Raw genomic sequence first — 19,873 nt, 5'->3', positions numbered from 1 at the left:
GGAAATACACGATATGTTTACGTAAGAGAATGCAGCCTTATTTAACAGTTTTTGTTCAGTTAAATTTCCCGTTAGCATCTAGCCAGAGCCGTGTCTTCTTCAGGCGTAAAAACTTATTTTGTCATCGATAGGGCGCTGTAATAATGAGCGGAACGGAAGTTTTAGCAAAAGTATGTCATCACGATGTGTGAAAGGCGATAATAGTTGCGTCAATGAAAGCGATTGCGTTTGTGGAAATATGTTTAGCTGGATCAACGAACGTCATTATCATATGTGCGCGAACGTTACTATATAAGATAAGCCGCCACAATTCGTTACATGTAAAAACGAAAAGGAATATTCGTAACAACTGGATTATAAAATTAAATTGAGACTTATAATTTTATTTCAAAGATAACAATGATAGAAATATAATAGAAATAGAAACAAACGACCGCATCTCTGAGACACATCAAAATCCCTCTGCAAAAAGTCATTTCCAGCGTATATTTCGCTACTTCTCTTGTTGTGTGAACATGATTTTCAACATCGTTAAGCGATCCGTGACTGCAATTAAACATTGATCAAACATCTGTCTAACCCTTTTAGATTAAGGAAATAAGCTTCTCCTGGCTCGTGCAACGTGATACAGTCCTGAAAGCGATGTATGAGTCGGAAAACGATGTTCCAGCTGCGCATGTAACGAGGAGTCGCGCGCGCGAGCACCTAATGCGCTGCGTTCAGTCTTCTCCCGGCTTTTTTTCCTCTCCCGACGCCGTCGATCCGGACTTGATATCCCGTTTGGTCGCAACGTGTCTCCGCGACTGTCGTCGTGCCGCGCGATTTTTTTAGGCCGCACGTGCTTCCGACGTTAATGCAAACAGACTCCACACCCGCGTCCGACCGTCATGGTTTTTGTTCCGTCGTGCATCGCATTGACCCGATCGGCGGTGTCGTCTACCCGCGACACATCGACGCACCAGACGACGACGGCTTCCGCAAGCGCGGAGATCCCTGCACGTGTGCGTCTCGCGTGTGTCTTCACATAGTTACCCGTTGCCGACGCACGCGCGACGGCGACCCGAGAGGGACCGACGACGACCGACGGACCGACCGATCGTCAACGACGATGTCGATGATGTTGGCGGCGTGAATATTGGCGAATTGCGTCGCCGAATTTTCATAGCGCGTTATATTGTCTCGTCGGAATAAGTACCGTCGGGCGAGCGGATCTTCAACCTCAACGGAGGTGGTGTATCAGGGTATCGCCGCGCGACGATCGATACCGCGCCGCCCGTTTTCCCGCGACCCGTCGTGAAATTACAGCGACGGCACGCCAGAAATATCGCGTCGCCACTTGGACGCGCGTTTGCTTTCAGGGTTCCTCCTCTGAATTTATCACTCGCGGGACATACGCGTGCATGTGGTGACCGTATTTCTGCGAGACCGTATTGCGTAACGTAAACGACTCGGTGAGATCGTTGTGCATCAATTGTTACGGCGAGGTTTTGTGAAGTAAGATCTCGAGGAAGTAATGACCTCTCCCTATCTCTCTCTCTCTCTCTCTCTCTCTCTCTCTCTCTCTCTCTCTCTCTCTCTCTCTCTCTCAATGTTTAGTTGCGTTGCATTTGAAATAATAAATAATGTTTTCTTCTTTACTTTTTGCGTTGTGTAATAATACCGGTGAATCCAAAATGTTTTTCATAAGTTACATGTGTAATATTACATCCAAGAAGCATAAAGCAGTAAATTTAGAAAATTAAAATCGGATTTTTCAAACGTCGATTTGGCAATTATGAAAGAAGATTAGTAGCTTAAATCTACACCACTATCCAAATTCGTTGTAATATTCGTATAAACAATTTATATCTTCCGAAATCAAATTTAATGAAAGTATATACTTATGTGATTTCAATGTTTTACCGGTCCTGCTCGAAAAGTTTCTACATTTATTCCTTTCTATTTCACACCTACAAAGATTAAGATGCATTGCTACAGTAACATAGAACGCGTTATAAATAAAAAAGAGAGATGTTGGTGTTTAAGAAATCTAAATAAGCTAAAAGGACAATCGCTCCAATACGTATGACGCAAAAATGAGAGAGATCCGTGCAAAGTTTCCGAGTAAGGTTGTGTTGCAAGCTGTGCCGTTGCAGAGATGTTAGACCTCTCCTTGTATCGTGGAGAACAAAAGCCATTGGCATCACGCCTGACTAGCACTAATGCTATACCCCTGCAAAAACTATCGAGAACAACCGATACGATGAGCAGTGTTTTGCTCGGGAACGACGCGTACTTTCCTCACGCGTAAACGCGTACCGTTCCACGTATACGTTTTATTTTCATTTTATAAAAATTACAAAGAAAATACGCCGCGATTTTTCAACTGCTCTACACGTGAATCATGGCGCTGATTCTGGCAGAAGTATCACGATTTTTCTTGAAAATCACCTGATAACGAAGAACATTAATCGCGTTTCGTCTCGTTGCGAACGCACGTCGTATTTTACATGAGGTACATCTTTAATAAGAAAGCTAATAATGTTTTTGAGATTTTTTTATGATTCTGAACGAGTCATATTTCATGAGAATCTCGCTCAAAACACACGTGGAACGAGTAATATTTTTGAATTTACAGCTGATTCTCTCTGTTTTATTTTACAAATTAGTAAACTAGATGAACAATTGTTGATAGCTCTAATACTTTTTTATTACTGTTTTATTATTCTTTTTTTTTAATGGAGTGTATTAATATTTAATGGTTTCTCCAATTAAACAATTTTGAAGCGTTATCTAGACTTCCTGGAATTTTATCTGTATTATCTTGTGTGATTACAGGAACAAACACAGATTTAATGATCACTCGCTATATTCTATGAAATTGTGAGAATTAAACTTAAAAATAAATTTAAAAATAAATCCCAAAGTTATTCCAATCGCCCCGCGTTGAAAAGACTATTATAATTTTTTATCGTCTACGTGATCGTATCTCGATGTCATCAATCGACCTTTCCATTGTCGGCGTCGCCTGTTGACACTTTCCAGCAGAACCGATCATGCATCCAGGCGTAATATTATTGCCGACGTTGGTGGCCTTTGTCGCCGCCGAGAGCATTCTAATGACGGAGGTCTTTGTCATTCCTATCACACCGGATACTTTCGACTGGAGTGCAGATGGTAAGAGACGCATACCTAACTTCTCTTAACTGGTAAAAGTATCCTATAATATTTCAGTATCATAATTAATGGTTCCATTGAACCCTCCCCCTCCTATATCAAAGAATCATTAATTGTTTAAAAGAAAAAATAAGCAAATACGATGCAACGAAAAGAAGAAAAAGCTAACGGATTGTACTATTTTCATTTTTCATCTTTTCTGGTACAGACACCTGTTTTTATAATATTGTAACAAAGACAATGATAAAAATAGATGTAAAGATTATCATTTTTGTAAAAAATAGGTGATCCTAAAAAAATTTCCACTAAATCTTATTGAATTTATTTAGCAATCAATTGCACATAATTATCAATTTTCTCGCGTGGTTTCGTTGCGTGCAAATCGATATCAAAAATATATGAACATCCTAGCCGGTTTTCCTAAAATAGATGAAAACAATACCGCTATAATTATCCTATCTGTGTGTACCCGTTAATCTCTTTCACAATATGAAATTGAATTACGTCTTCGTACGTCATTCGTAGCACGCTACGAATAGCAATTACTTGCTGGATCGTCGTAAACGTTGCGCTGACCTTAATTACTACCAACATTGTCACATACCGCTGTACTTTCTAATTCAATGCCTTCAAACAATTTTAATCGTATACAAAACGAGCCATTAGAGTTGTCCCTTGATAAGAATACTCTTTTATATAACGCACTATATTTCCTAAATTAGACAGACAAAGCCGCTTCCCACGCTCGCACGCGTGAAAAGTTGTGTGCCTATTCTTCAACTTGACTCGATCAATCACTTTAACAGAAGTGAAAGGATCTTACAAATCTTAAAAGATCCTAGATCACGTAACGATATGTTTGGATATCTGAGCGGTTGTATTCAGAAAACCATCTTGTTTATTTTAAAACTATTGTCACATTAATATCATTCTAGGCCGTATCAATCTTGTTTTCTCAACATCGGCTGACATAGCAAATTTTTATCATAAATCTTCTGCTATTTTTTTCCATTTTTTTTATTCTTTATCCCTTAAAACACATGTGTTTTCGTCGCATATATGTCAAATATTTATACTGTGTCGCCTTACTCTTGTCAGGTCACTCTGATCAATTTTCATACCAACCCTCCTTGCTGAACGCCCCCGATCTCCCATCATGGATACATTATACATACAGTAAGAAAGATCACCATGGCTTTTTATACGGGGTCGCACCGAAAGATAAAAAATATTTTCAGGTAAGATATATATTAACAATTCAAATCCTCTGCCAGTTGATCATGCTAATAATCGACAATGATTTTAGTTGGAGATCGTGGGGTTGAACAAGCACACTTACGAGACCCGCTATAAGGTGCTCGACATGAATGTACTCGAGAGAGAGAATTTGACCAAGTACGAAGTGCATCTGAAGATCGACAACCTCAATGTGGAAGACATGTTCGACCGTAATCGTACCGAGAAGCTCCTTGATATATTCAGGTCTGTTTGTGTCGAGGAAAAATTCTCTACGTTACATTATTCCAATTCCACGTGGTTTCAACGTCCTTGATACCGATAACGTCATTTGTCGTTTCCTTCCTTGAATCAGACTTGCAAACAGGAGATTTCTCGATGTGACATATAATGCAATCCAAGTCGATGGGTATGTACACGATAAACCTTAAGTTTTTAATTGCAGGAAAAAGTTGTGGAGAGGTGCAGCGGACCTGTACGTGACCTTTTTGGCATCCGCGATTGAGCTCGGAGCCCGTTTACCACTAAAGCCCAGCGAAGGTGAAGGGTGAGTCACATTTCCAGATTATCCTCATTCGACGCCAACTTCATCTTCAAACTCTGAGAGTAAAGTTCGCTGAGCATATCTGACAAGACTTGCAATTATAATTTCCTCATTCGATTTATCAATGCTTGAATTTATTCATTGTTGGAAAAATGCAAGTAATTAATGTCCGCAAACAACCACGTAATATGAAACATAAACATGTTGAAGCAGAATTTAGATTAGATTATTTAATCTTTAATAATGCGAACGATAGTTCCTTCAAAGGAATTTCTGCTTTTTCTTCGAATATTAAACAGCTGATTAATTCTAAAGTCGTAAGTTGGGATTGCAAACTGGTATGCAAATAAAACTTTATAGAAAAACAATGTAGTGACGAGAATGAAAGAGAATGATGCTATTATGACGAGATATTAAGCAGTTTCTTTGATATCGCTGACGTATTAATCGTCCGATCAACCGCAAACATCGTAACATCGATGACGATTTTTTCAAATTTTCTACCATTACTTCCTACATGTGCGCTATCCATCGTTCGTACGAGAAAAACGTAGGTGCGTTCTTATCGGAGACTGCGGATATGCTTAATCTAATTGCAGTCGACAACTTTGAGAAATGAAAGTCATTAAGAGATAGCAATCGACGTCGCAATAGCTTGTTATTATTCGCTATTTCACAAGCGATATTGTCTCGAATTTGCATCTGGTATTTTATTCGTCGTGCATTAAATATTAAATAGAAAGTAACGACAATTCTTATCAAATTCAATATCAAACCGAAGCAAAGAAGAGAGAAATAACGTCGATCGGCTTCATGACTTTATCGTGCTTGTAATATCATGATCTAACAATGATGCATATTGATAAAATTCCCCGAGTTTTGCATAAATCACCCAACGTAACTGAGAGTTTTGCATAAACCGCCTTGAATCGCAATCAACGATTTTTATCGATTACATCATCATGATTATACCACTCGTAGCGTGAATCTTCTCAGACATCTATGACATCCAATGTGATCGTATCGTTTTCTCGTATAAAGACGTCATTTCCAGAATCCGTGATCGCGTAATGGTACCGTTACTTACGTTATCCTTCTAAATACACTTTCAATACCGTGGAACTGAAATCTTACGGACTTTCCACTAGGGATTTACTTCTAATCAACACTCTCGAGTAACGCATTTGTATGACTCCCTCGGAGTTCTAATTCTACGGATCAACGATCACGATTTATCTATCACTGTACTCTCATGATCGCGCGGGCACGTAAACGTGATAATGCGGTTGTTTTCCGCTTTTGTGCCTGTCATGCTTTACGTAGAAAAAAATACGTCTCCGAAATGATGTGGATTTTCTATAATCGCGCCGTATGTTGTTGATACAGATAATGATTGTTATTAATTTCGCGGCGAGATTCATGTGCGAGAGTGATGATAGATAATTGAAAAAAATAAGAAAATTTCCAAGGCGGGCAGTTCCAGCGGATATAATTTGGAACAAGGACTCGAATCTTAGTTAACGTTGATTAATATCGATTCACAGCTGCATTCTGTATACGTAATATTTCATTTCAATCGATTTAATACATCCAGATTTGAATTTTATATATTTTTGTACCCTATTTGCGCGAAATCGTTAAAAAAAAAGTGATCTTTTTGTTACATGTAGTCAGTGTAGGAGGAGTTACACACCATATTGGCATTATTGAAGCGTATCGGGGCACTGCGTAGGCAGACTTCCTTCCGGTGCAACAATATGCGAAATAAAACCAACGTATTTACGCGACACGAGTACGCCGTATTAGAAGAAATTCAATCGTTATGAAACCACGGTTGCATGTGACACGGGATGTGACGCAGAATACCGGTGTGAAAAAGAGAGAAAGAAACGCGCGCTATTCCTGATGTAGATTTATGTTTGGACAAATACCTCCGGGGCAGAAGGAATAGTTTCACAACGAGATATCGATTCATTATACGAGGCAGCTCCAGTTTGCCGTCACGTTCTCAATTCCGGCAGCGAAATCGAGAAGAAAAAAAATGGTCTTACTCATAATAGGAATAAGGCCAATTACTAATAATATGCCTTAGAGCGTCTTAATCTACGTTAAGATTATATTCGCTGCTCTCTCCATGATGTTCTGATTCATCACACCTGACTCATCACGTATTTAAGTAAAACCGAATCGGTCATTATGGAAATACATGAGTCAATCCCTTCTTCATAGATAAACCAGAAAATCAGCTATTTTTGTGAATGTTTTGCGTCAAATTTAAAAATAACGCACGTGCGAGCGTGATTTAGAAGGAAACAGATAAAGTGTGACTAACATTATCCCAATCGTATTTTATTTACAATAAAAGCATTCACGAGAACGAAAAGTCTAAGGGTAAAAATACCGTGTTGTTCTCTCATTTGATTTTCCTCGACAGTTCCCTTTCTGTAAGGGGTCGACGCAATCGTTCGGATAACAACTTTTATTTCTCGCCACTTTCTGAAACTCTCCGCGGCAGGTTTATCTGCAACGCGATTGCACTCTCGCTGCGAGCTGTTGCGGTGCAGCATGTCTGTCGCCGTGTTGCAGCGCTATTATTGGGAAAAATGCAACAAAGCCACGATGATAACAGCCGCGGATCGTAAGCCGCTCCTATGCGAATTGTCAGTGTTATTTTAATGCCGTATCATCACGCGCTCGACAGAGTTTCGAATAATCGAGAAGTTACCTTTTTGCCTCGGCGTGACGCTCACGAGTATCTCTCTCACGTTAATATGTGAATCGCCATCGTACTGTCATCATCACCCCATGTTCCAGACGCTGTTGGACACGTGTATCATTCTTTAAGCACACCAACGAAAGAGCGATTGAGCGAAAGCTCGAAATCTCTTGAAAGGAGCGGCACAATTAATTCTCCTTGACAGCGAAATAAATCAGTTATACTATTAGGATTGAGCTGCTACATCACAAAGACACCGAATATTCGTAGCGACTCCGAGATGCGGACATAGAGATACTCGAAAAGAACAATGAATATTTAAATCATTCAGAGACAGGGACCAGACTGAGCCTTAGTCTCCGCCAAGCTTTCGCACTCGAGGTTTCTTAGAAAGCGTTATCCAGCACTGAGTTAACGTAATCGCGTGTCAGAGCGACAGCCCGAAATCGCGCCTACGATTGATCACTCTCCGCCGCAAAGATAAATCGGCCACACACTGATCGGTCGACCCCGTGCATACCGTGCATGCGTCGGTTGTCACTTTTAGACTTATTGCGTCGTGTGAGGTACGATGACACCAGTGCGAGACAGTATGCTACTGACAATTATTCTCAACATAAGTGCGACACTGTCAACGCGCGCGGAAATGCACAACTGACTGACTGACTAGTTGACTGTCTGGCTGGCTGGCTGGCTGACTGACTGATTGGTTGACTGGTGTGAGCTTGTTTCCACGGGTGATAAGAACGCGCCTAAGGAACCACTCGACCTTAGATACACATCAGTCGCATTGTATCACTGCGTATCAGCGAAAGCTGAGAGCAATAAACGTGAGATCGGAGTTCGCTTAGATGTTCAGAACGCGGGATAGTCTCGCCGGCTAATTGCATTCACCTTTGACCCCTGTGATTTCTATAATGTGAAGCCGTGTATGAATATATACATTAGAAACAAAAAAGTTTTTAATTGGAAAGAGAAAAATTAATCAACTGCTTGAAACGTTACATTTCTAATTTTACTTGTTGGAAAATGTAAAATCTTCTTTTTTATCGGCAGCAAAAGTTATGCAAATGTAACGGATAGAAGTCATGCCTGTGATTCTAACATGTCGATTGATCATCTCAATCTTATGTTGTGAATGTTGGATTAATGTATAACTCACAGCGTATCTATATGATTAGCCTCGAGGACTATGTTATTTGATCGATGGTGGTATTTGCGAGCGATATCAAATTCAAACGGACTATGCGATCCGTAGGCTGTCAATCGTATAAGACAAAGAGAGAGAGAAAGCTTAAAATATCACGAAAGTATCTATTATATAATTCTCTGCAAGCAAATGGAAGATTTTTTTAAGTCAACGGGATATATCTGGTAGAACGATTTAGTTTTGTTCAACAAAGTTCAGATGATACGTAATTATAAAAAATAAAAAGTTGAAATTGTCAAGATATGATTAGTCAAGGTTGAGAGTAAGGTCCGATCACCGAAACGGTGAGAAACATTTGCTCAAATGATTAAGGAAATATTAGCATTGGATCACGTTCAAAATAAAATCTGCGACAAAGAAGCAATTAATAATGATGTTTCAAGTACAACAACGACATTACTGTTTACATAGCGATAGCATTAAAAAACCATCTGTACTTAGACAACCATTTACTGCATTTATTGTCAATGCATGCTTGTACGCGGGCAAAAGTCCCACGCGTGCTACTTAAAAGAATCCTTGACGGCAATGACGCAAGTACCGTGCAGAGTGAATATCGCGATACGATTGGCCTGATCATTCGCGAAGTAGAGTCAAAGGTTCATCATGATGTCGCAGCTCCTTGACTCAGGTAAATTCTTCTTGACTCATTCTGACGTACCTTACTTCGCCGAAATTATATATTATATTTAGCACATTCCTCGCCAGCTCAGTTCAGCTCAGACAGAAAGACAAAAAATGGAATGCTACTCTTGTTTCAGAGTCGTCGTGAGATTAGGCAGTACGGTGCCGTTTTCGCAAGAACTGAACGAATTACAGGAAGAGGTCAAGCCGCTATGGAAAATGCCGTCGTGTCCGAGAGACTTCAAGAGGACCAGCGTCGAGATACTCTTCCGAGAGGCCGAGTTCAGACTAGACTGGTGTTCCTTCAGATTGGCAAGTCAATTGATCAAAGCTGTGCTATTGTATGAGGAACTGAGATGCTGCTCACTATTCGTAATTGATGCTCTAGGAAGAACACGATACTCCCACTCTCGATGAGAAAAATCTAGGCAATTTACTCTACAATGCACAATGCACAATGTCAACAATATTCACAATGCAAATAACTTGCGTATGATTTGTCTTTGGAATAATTATGCAACCGTGATGTAATGCATTGTAACGTCAGCGTTAATATCTTGGCGCATAATTATCACTTTGCAGATTTCCAGCCAATGACGATGATAATGTACATTTTGCCCGATCATATTTCTTTGATATTTTCAATGACCGTAATCATCTTTAATTTACGCAATTGCTAGCCTTCCGCAAACTCATCTTAATTAATTAACTTCCAGATAAAGTACAGTTGACTGACGCAATTTCACGCAACGTATGAACCGCACAAATTACGCGTATCGTTTCTGTAACATTTTATCGTGCGATACGCACGTTTCTTCGTTGGTGATAAAGGTGTAACGTTTCCTGCAGCTAGAGGAAGACCAGCAGAGCATACAGCACGAGAGCGCCCGGCGAGGTCCCAGCGCGAACGTCGTAGACCTGCCTTCATCAGGCATCTCCGAACACACGGAATGGCGTTGGGCCCGCTCGACGAAAGCTAGCATACCTACGAGGAGCTATTTCAAGGAGATTGCCACCACAATTTTCGTGCCGGTCATTCTGCTCCTCGTGCTAGGCGCCTTACTCAGCATCGCTCTCTGCCTACATCACGAGAAACTGTAAGCATGCTTGACATACTACGCTGAAGGAAAACCAGCGAAAGCGATTCACGCGATGGTCGCCTGCATTCCAGAAAAGAAAAACTTATTTTTAGCGATTCGATTTGCATACTTCCGCCTTTTTAATCGGCATGCTTATATCTCATAACTTGACTTTTATCATTCTTCTTTCAACTTGACGGACTCTGGTATTTAGCAATATAATATGGTATTTAGCTAGATTTAGGAGGAGAGCCATTGACATGTAGTATTTTCTTCTCTTTCAAGCGTATAATTCCTGTATACAGTTCCGTAGACAGCATGTTTGGAAAATCCAAAGTCGTAAATTAACTTCGACACTTTGACGTCACTTTGCTACATCATGTATGACGTCTGATCAATGACGTCTGCCTCTTTAGAGTTTACGACATTTACGTATAAATGACGACTTTGTTTCTTATTTGGTTTCTCATTCGTCGTATTTGTCGTTTATTCATTCAGGCAACGTGAATTGAACGAGAATCAAGATCTTTGGCCAGAACAAAGCGTTGCAGCAGTCGATTCAATCGATTGCGTTCATGAGAGTCATTCACTGAGAGCTTGGGCAATGTATCGATCAAAACGTATTTGTCATCCCGTTAACCACCACCTACTGAAAAATTCCGATTCCGCATAGCATCCTGATCAAAAGCACCACAGGATAGAAGCGATGTAGAAGCAAACAGAATAAAAGGAAATGTGCTTTACTGGTGTTGCTACTATAGCGAGTTTCATTCATAAGCAGAGCAATTTCCTGCTGATCCGCCAATGATATGCTTATCGGATCGAAATTATGAATGTGCCGGTTCGCATATACGTTCAGTAAACAAATTAAGTAAGGTAAGCGTACTGCAGCGCGTGATGAACGAGAAATAAAAACAAGTCGGAATAGCGACTAGTTAAACAAAATTAACGTAAAACGCCGTATTTGGAAACGCCAATACAGAAGTAATGCGAAAAAATATATTAAAAAATAATTTTACAATAATAATTTAGTAGTAATAATTAAAAAAAAAACGACAAAATTGTGATACGCTAAACTGCAGAAACATTGACAAAAAGTGATGTATAGAAAACCATACGACAACCTTTATCGTTAATTAGGATATGATGAATATAGAAAGGCGATGAAACATATCGCGTATCGTATTATTTAAAGAAGAAGGATAAGAGTGACGTTCACGAAGGATCAGGAAAATAAGAAACTTAGGCGAACATAAAATGTTGACTCCGACGCGAACGCGAACGGAAGCATTATTCAGTTTATGACGTACGTAATTACGCCGGTAATTATAATGCACGGTATAAAGTGCAAGTGTGGCTGTTATCGGATGCACGCGGTTTCATGTATAAAGCGGTCGAATATCATCGGGAAATATTGTAATGAAACCAATTCGATGCTATTCCTTCCTGAGCAAACATTTTACGCCAATTGGGAAAACGTGCTTCACTATCGGGATACGCAACCATAAAAAATTTAAATGCAGTGTACCATAATTCAATTTCTGCTTAAAAAAAATCAACTTCGAATTGATCAAATATAGATGAGAAAGTTGTACGTATAATTTTCTCAGCATTTTGCCATTAAACAATTCGGCTTATTTCATAGAGTGAACGTTATCGCATTCCAATCTCCTTTGCAGTTCAGAGCAATAAAAACGGGTACCCAGGGTCGACTAATTTGCAGCTAATGAGTCAACAATGAAGCAAACACTATCTTTCTAAAGGCGACAAAAAGATCAAAATTACATAGAGTCGTCGTACAATGTAGCTTACATGCGCGACACAAATAACCGGTTGCGAGCAAGCACAGACGACGAATTGGGATTCTTGTATGTGTGATGTAATCGATCTAATTATGATCTCTTTATGGACACTACACGCGTCATATTTATTTCACACAGATACGTTTTCTATTCGTAAAAGCAAAATATGACTATTTTAGCTTATCGAACATCAAACTTATTTGGGTTCAGATTATTAATGGCGATTAAGCAGATAAGGCATCGCAGAATGATAATATTTAACATATTGTTTATATGTTTTTAAAGTTTTAAAGTTTACAATTTTTAAAGTACACTTTCCACAGATCACAATAAATTGTCAAAATAGTTATCTATCTTATTTTGATTGTAATTTCCAAATATTCTTAAGAATGCAATAACCGTTTCGTATTGGCTTCTAGCGGTTTGCTTAACCAGCTGGTTATCCAGTAATATTAGCAATCCGTAACGAGTCTGTCATACAAAGCGGAAAAGAAAGGGGAAGAATTCACAAAGGCGTTTGAAATAAGAAAGAAAAAGAGAATGAACATGATAATAAAAAAGCAAGAATTATTTATAGAAAACATCAACGAAAAAAAGCATCAGTATAAGTTTTATACTTGATAAAATTCCTTTATTACTCAACGATAATTAACAACATTATCGACAAGTAATATGCTAATAATATTCTTTACACGATATTGAAACGCTAATAATAATAGTATTTAAGACAAGAAAAGTGTCAATGCTTTCCATTTTTAAATAATCATGCTTAGTCATGACGATGACAATACGAAATCGGGTCACTTGACCTTTCTCTCTCTTTCATCAGAGGTTCGTCGATACTTATGTACAACTAACTATATTAATAGCATCTGACGGGCTTACATATGTTCAACGTTTTTTTTATAATATTTAAAGTCCTCCTATAATTTGTCAAATTTTTTTATAATATTTAGAAGCATATACTTTCGTTTACATAATTCATTGATGTCATCAATATATTTGATTCTTATAAAGAAAAACAGGAACAGAGGTCTCACCGACGAGTTCACAAAGTATCCTTGTGAATTCTGTTGGAGACACATCGGGCATCAATATAACACATCCGATACCATACACGGTTATCATTTCGTCACGGCCGATCTCTTTCACGTCGCGTGTACCATCGACGCGTGGCAATGCGCGAGTGCGTGAGTGCGTATGCGATGTACGAGGTAACGGGTAAGTGACCGGGAGTGATCGGTGCATTACGTTCAACGGTCAGATGGTGTGTAACGCGAGTAGCGATCGGAATTGGGCTGACGCAACGGAATCGCTTATCGGCAGCCGCAACTTGCTCGTTCACGCGGAAATAGATTAACGTGTCTGCCGTCAACGGCGATTTCCGCCGATCGACGACCGCTGGTATCGGCGATGCTAATTTTACGCTCCAATCGATGTAAACACTCGACTCGGGATCTGTATTCTGAGGCGTGTCTAGCCGTATGTCTGCTAAAACTTCTCGCAATTGCAGCTCTTTCGCTCGTCTGTAGTGAGCTGATAATATGCTACTGCTCCACGCCTTCTTATTTGATGTACAAATATGTATATGCTACAAAAATTGATTTTTCCATAAAAAATGTTAAAAAAACCCGGTCGTTCTTATAAAAATTTTCTATAAAGCAGTGACTCCAAAATACCTTCACCTTGGCATACAATATACACCACGTATGCATTTTCTTTTCGATAATACCAGCTAATCTATTATAATTAAGCACTTTGCGTCAAACAATATCAGTGTTTATCATAAATATTTAGCGTAACCTCTTGAACATTTTGATGATAAGCGTATTCAACGATACACGAAATTGCATCTAATCTAATCGTTGATATTTCGTCCAGCGTCAATATTTTTCACGATAGAGATAAATAAAACTCTTAAGACTATTTATAAATAACTTGCATTTCGCCAAGCATTTGCTGAAATAAATTGTCGTATAGGTATTTCATTTAACATTTAACAAACTATTTCATTTAACATTCTCGCGCGTATGTATTCCCACATATTATAAAAATGTGTATGATTTAATTTCTCATTTCAATGTATATATATGTATATATTATTTATGATAACAAATGAAACTACAATTAGCAGAAGATTTTCCACATTTTGACAAATGACAAATTCTCCATCTGCGATAATAATTAAGAAGCATCGCGCAATGCAGGACTTAATTAATGACTTTATTAATCTCACCGGCGTGTTATTCGCTGCGCATGATAATTGCGCCTACGCAAAGCGGCGACCCTGCCCAAAGCGGACCCTCACGTTCGAGTGCGTGCGTGCGTGCGTGTTTCGAGTGCGTGTATCGGGGGGCGCAACAATTTTCATTGGCGCGTCGCGATAATAAGTCAATTACGTCGTGTCACGTGATGATTGACGCAGCACTGACGCGTGCGTTTCGCGTAACCGCGGCATTGGGCATCAGGACTCATTGAAGTCACGATCGTTTCTCGGCCCGCGCGGCATGCGCACGCGCGACGATACCCTTCGTTTCGCGCTTTTCGCGGCTTTTTGTCTCGACCGGTTCGTGCATTCTTCAAGGGCCCGTCGATAAAACGAGCATTGTCGCAAACGCGCGCGATCAAGGTAATCGCGTGGTTGATAATGCGGGCGCTGCGCAAACAGGAACAGGATTCGCGCGTCATAGGCGCGATATGACTCATTAAAAAGTTCTGGCGGTTACGGCGAGAAGAGAGACCCGCAGAAAATCCATTCGCGATTGCGGCCGCAGGACCGCTCGTATAGAATCGCTCTCGTCACACTACGCCGAAGGAATTCGGTTTTCGCCGTAATTATGCGGCGAACAGATTTCGCGATTGCACGCTCTTCTCAACCTACGACCTGCCGACTCTTCTTCTTCTTCTTCTGATTCCATGTATCTACGAATCTTTCCTACGCGAATGTATCCGAGAATTTGCACATCTTGAGATACTCTCATTGTATCACGATTTCATTGCGATTCTATTGCGTTGATGTAAACATCGGCACAAGTTGAAACGGACCTTGTATTAGGTGTAAAATTTAATTCAGTACTTATTTTGAAAAAAATTCTAGTCTATTAGAAAAGATAATAAACATGTCAATCTTTGAAATATTCGCTATTATCTTCTATTACTTTTTTTCATCTATCGGACATTTATCTATTCTAATCCCCTCTCTCGAAAAAAAGAGAAGGTAAATAAAGGCTTCATTTCTTCAAAAAGAGTATCAATTAATTTGCACACTTAATAAATATGTGAAAAAGATTATAATTGCGAGACAGACTGATATTTTATTATTATTTGCGCAATATCGATTGTAAGAATGATGGCGAATGTTTGCGACAGCTGTTGGACGTTCGCGTATGGTTTACTGCGAAAGGCACATTGATGATTAATTTAACGTTATCTTAATAATAAATGAACGGTGCTGTTTATGCTCTATCCGACACAAAGTGTCATATAAATGTGGCTGTAAAGTTTTTTTTCATTTTTTACTAGCAACTTGTATCTTTATGCCTCCGACGCTTGCGACCATTATGTCTTGACGTAAATGATAATTGAAATGTCGGTCATTGTAGAAAAAGTAATATATCATTATTCAATTATAAAAGTCACGTTTCGTACTCATGATATCGATAGACGTTATTACAACTAGCGCAAATGTTCATGTTAAATCGATCGGTCGGTTTCTACATTAACGATTAATTAAGTTAGTGTTTATTCAATGGCACATGATGAAACTTTAGACACTTATATTTTATTTACTTAGGGTGGATCCGGAGTCAGATGAATATTTTGACGAACTGTTTAATATTTTTCTTATGAGAAAACAACCAGTCAGGTACGTTTACTTTGTCGTCGCATATAAATAACTCATCAGAAATGTTTAATGGATATACTAATTATTGCAAAGTGACGCAATGTTGCTAAAATATCGACGACTTTACGTTCGGTGTAAATGATGATACAGTCAAACTTTGCACACTTAACTACTTGAATATACTATTTTAATTCAGCCGTGGAATTTGCTTCCTTGTATTAAGCTTTCCTAATTTATCGTGCCTGCATGTTTAACAACAGTTAGTATATTTAAACATCATGACACTAAAATTTATGTTCTTTCAACAGTTTAAATGAAATTGCTAATATGCTAATGATACTTTTGCAATAGGGACATGATAATCACGATGATAAAATTACTTGGAATGCTTAACAAATCTATAATATATAACTAAAATAAAAGTTTGTGCAATTCCATTCGTACTTCTAACTTTGTTTTTATTGCAGTAAATATCCAAGGAATCCAAAATGTAAAAATTAACATTCCGCTAAATCTCCATCATTTTTTAACAAAAAATTCTTTATTTTTATAGCGAGAAACGAGAACCTACACCGATAGAAGGAATTGGGAACAATGGAATACAAATGGTACAATATGCTATGTCGGAGAGAGGTACTCTGAAATCACTATCGGCTCAACCATCGAGTCCGAATGATTCTCTGTCGCAAAGTCCAAGGTAGAAATTTACGTAGGAACCAGATATAATTTCAGTTGAATTTTTAACATTTTCCTCAAAACGAAACAATTTTCACACAGTTTGCTGTATGATATTTTTTCCGTCTTAACAGATAAATCATAAAGATCACTGACGTACGCTTTTGAAACGAGATTCGTACTTGCCTTGTACCGGTTTTAATCCTCGGAAATCTGCTAATGTGAATAGTATTCGATAAATATTCAAACAGTTTTTTCCGCACCGGATTTCTCTCTCGGAAGATTTTGTTTTCGATAAGACGTACTAAATTACATCAATGAATCGTGTTATTACATAGCAGCTTTTAACATAACAAGCACTAGCGGATCCTGATGTCGATAATGGGGGGGGGGGGGGTTTTGACAAATTTATTTGGTTTAATATTTTTCTAGTATCACGCTTAGCTTTTACTTCAGGATCAATGACGAGGACGTGGTGACACTTCTGATCCCATTTTATTTTTGATAAATTTTTTCAAACCAATTCAGCAAAACTGATTTCTTTATTTGGAAGGGGGGAGGGTAACCCGAAAACCACTCCCCAGGATCCGTCAGTGCACACACACACATACGCTCGGTTAGTTTCGGCGAGTAAGCGCCCGCGACAGCGATAATCTGCTTCAACGAGTAAGGGGGGAGAGCAGTATAGCGGACGGAAAAATAAGAGTTTCGTGAATTTTTTTAATGAAAACTATATGAAAATTGGGTTTTTTCTCTTTAAAGTATATCTTTTCATGTGCATTAAAAAAATAGATAACTGGATACGTTAATTATTTCATCCTCTAGAGCTAACGTAAGCAGGTCCTGACGGAGTCAGCTGGTTGTCAACATTCCGGCCAAACGGTTGATTTGAAATCAAAAAACCAAAAAGATCCTTAAGATATATGTTTCTGGCTATCGTTGTACGTAGCGGATTTTTGAATTTCGGAAAATTACCAAAGATATGTAAATTTTAAAAAAGAAGTCTAATTTTCATTGTTTTTTTAGTCTTTTTCTTGTACTTTAAAAATCCAATTTTTAATTAAAAACAAATCCTACGTACAACAATAGCCAGAAACATATATCTTAAAAATCTTTTTGGTTTTTTGATTTCAGATCAACCGTTTGGCCGGAATGTTGACAACCAGCTGACTCCGTCAGGACCTGCTTACGTTAGCTCTAGAGGATGAAATAATTAACGTATCCAGTTATCTATTTTTTTTAATGCACATGAAAAGATATACTTTAAAGAGAAAAAATCCAATTTTCATTGACATATATAGTTTTCATTTTTAAAAATTCACGAAGAACTCTTATTTTTCCGTCCGCTATACTGGTCTCCCCTCTTAATGCATTTTCTTCCTAGATTTTTCAAACAAATTCAGCAAAACTGATTTCTTTATTTGGAAGGGGGGGTTTAACTCCCCCCCCCCCCCCAGATCCGCCAGTGATAACAAGACATTATTGCTTAGGAAGGGCACATGCATAAATCGCGAATGGATTCATTAATTAAGCGAATTTACGCGCACTACATTAGTCTACATAATAAATTATATATTTGTATAGCATTATAATTTTCTTCAGTCGAGTGCAATCATACTGTGAATCTGTTGTGCGAAAATTGTAAAGCACCGTTCGACATTAAAGTCGAATGAATCTTTTCCTTTTCTGTAAAGCAGAATACCTTGAATCAACTAAGTGACAAGTTATAAAAACAATTTTATCGTTCAGTCTCATCCTTTAAGATTTTGCATTCATTTATATTTGCAATTTTATTCATATTTCTTTTTAGTCGCAAAAAATTATAACATTATGCTGAATTTATATTGCCATTTTGTCTAAATGATGTTCCTTACCATCTTTTAGAGTCTCCGGCGAACGTTGCAATCCGTACATTCGTCCAAACCCGCCGCCTTATACCGGACCGACTAACTTGTACGTATTATCGAATCGCGACTTTTACAATTCTGCATTATTCGACTACTTATTTTTGTCTCCCGCATTCACAGTGCCGGTTTGCGCGCCGATTTCTGACTACACGAGCAGCCCGCGAAGACATGGTTCTGCTGAATGAATATTGTTCGCGGGTGGCTTTCGATTGACGTACGTTTCGAGATATGCCGGAAATTGCCAACTCACCGAAACCGGCTCCAAATTTGCAAGTTGAATCAGATATTAAATATACGCGTCATTTATTATCAGTAAACATAAACATGTATTTGCGTCACGCTTTTCGAGTTTTACATTATATGTTCGGCTGATATGCTAAGTTTTTTGAGGAACCGACTTACGTCTTACGAGTTACGAGAAACTGTTCGAAATGTTTCCTATGAATAAATGAATCACGAATATAAAAAACTGTTTTGTTCACACATTGCATAGAATGTAATACATATAACATATAAAACATATGTAATAGCGTATAACACATTGTATAGAACTGTCTGCATTGTAGCAATCGAGCTGCATAATCCACGTGATTTTATAATGATATAATCATATTGTATGATGTAATACTTTATAATAAAATTGTAGATAAGTTCGTATTTAAATAAGAAACAATTATACTTGACATATACATTAGCAATAGCGTGTTTCGACATACAGTACAGTAGCTGTTTAAAATGAAAACAATAAAATTCATATTATATTTACAATAGCATTTATTTTTATCAACGATTTACATGTTGCTTGCAACTTTTTATACTTTAACGTAGCTTTACTTTATGAATTAAATAAAGAAATGCGCACGCTTATTCAAAAAATAAAAAATTCTTCGCCGTATAAATGATTATTTATTATTATGTTTTGAAATACCTCTCAATTATACATACCTTTCAATTAGAGTTGCAGCATCCGCCAATTTTCTATCGGCCGCCATGTTTGGGCAAACCAGATCTGTTGCATCACATTCGCGCGATAAAATAAAAATATTGTTAGAAGAATAAAATGAAAGTTTGTTTCACAAA

At 38.3% G+C, this 19,873-nt stretch overlaps 1 protein-coding gene and 1 long non-coding RNA gene across 12 annotated transcripts; one reads left to right on the top strand and one right to left on the bottom strand.

The window, feature by feature from the left end:
* Nucleotides 1-760: 760 nt before the first annotated feature.
* Nucleotides 761-19,558, top strand: LOC105281760 (epsilon-sarcoglycan). 11 transcript variants are annotated; one of them, XM_011343202.3, is made up of 12 exons: nt 763-1,228; nt 1,359-2,494; nt 2,818-3,156; nt 4,255-4,394; nt 4,463-4,638; nt 4,838-4,939; nt 9,624-9,798; nt 10,336-10,583; nt 16,161-16,232; nt 16,765-16,908; nt 18,771-18,839; nt 18,914-19,558. In XM_011343202.3, the coding sequence occupies exons 3-12, from the start codon at nt 3,036-3,038 to the stop codon at nt 18,936-18,938; spliced, it is 1,272 nt and encodes a 423-aa protein (XP_011341504.1). In that variant the 5' UTR covers nt 763-1,228; nt 1,359-2,494; nt 2,818-3,035; the 3' UTR covers nt 18,939-19,558. The 11 variants fall into 11 exon arrangements, with proteins under 11 accessions (XP_011341511.1, XP_011341504.1, XP_011341508.1 ...); XM_011343206.3 differs by having other exon boundaries at nt 763-1,494; nt 2,344-2,494; XM_011343204.3 differs by having other exon boundaries at nt 763-1,494; nt 2,136-2,494.
* LOC109611122 lies at nt 4,994-9,617 on the bottom strand. The gene is made up of 2 exons (XR_002193460.1): nt 7,662-9,617; nt 4,994-7,585 (listed from the first exon to the last, which is right to left on the bottom strand). It is a non-coding gene; the product is annotated as an uncharacterized LOC109611122 (long non-coding RNA).
* Nucleotides 19,559-19,873: the final 315 nt, after the last annotated feature.

This window comes from Ooceraea biroi, chromosome 2 (assembly GCF_003672135.1).
Source record: "Ooceraea biroi isolate clonal line C1 chromosome 2, Obir_v5.4, whole genome shotgun sequence".
NCBI lineage: Eukaryota > Metazoa > Arthropoda > Insecta > Hymenoptera > Formicidae > Ooceraea > Ooceraea biroi.
This window is presented reverse-complemented; position numbering and strand designations above follow the sequence as displayed.

Bases quoted from the DNA above. Each gene is read 5' to 3' on its own strand.
- LOC105281760 (XM_011343209.3), top strand. From the start codon at position 3,036: ATGCATCCAGGCGTAATATTATTGCCGACGTTGGTGGCCTTTGTCGCC. The intron at 3,157-4,254 runs GTAAGAGACGCA...TACTCTTGTCAG, and splicing joins TTTCGACTGGAGTGCAGATG to GTCACTCTGATCAATTTTCA. The intron at 4,639-4,837 runs GTCTGTTTGTGT...TTTTAATTGCAG, and splicing joins AAGCTCCTTGATATATTCAG to GAAAAAGTTGTGGAGAGGTG.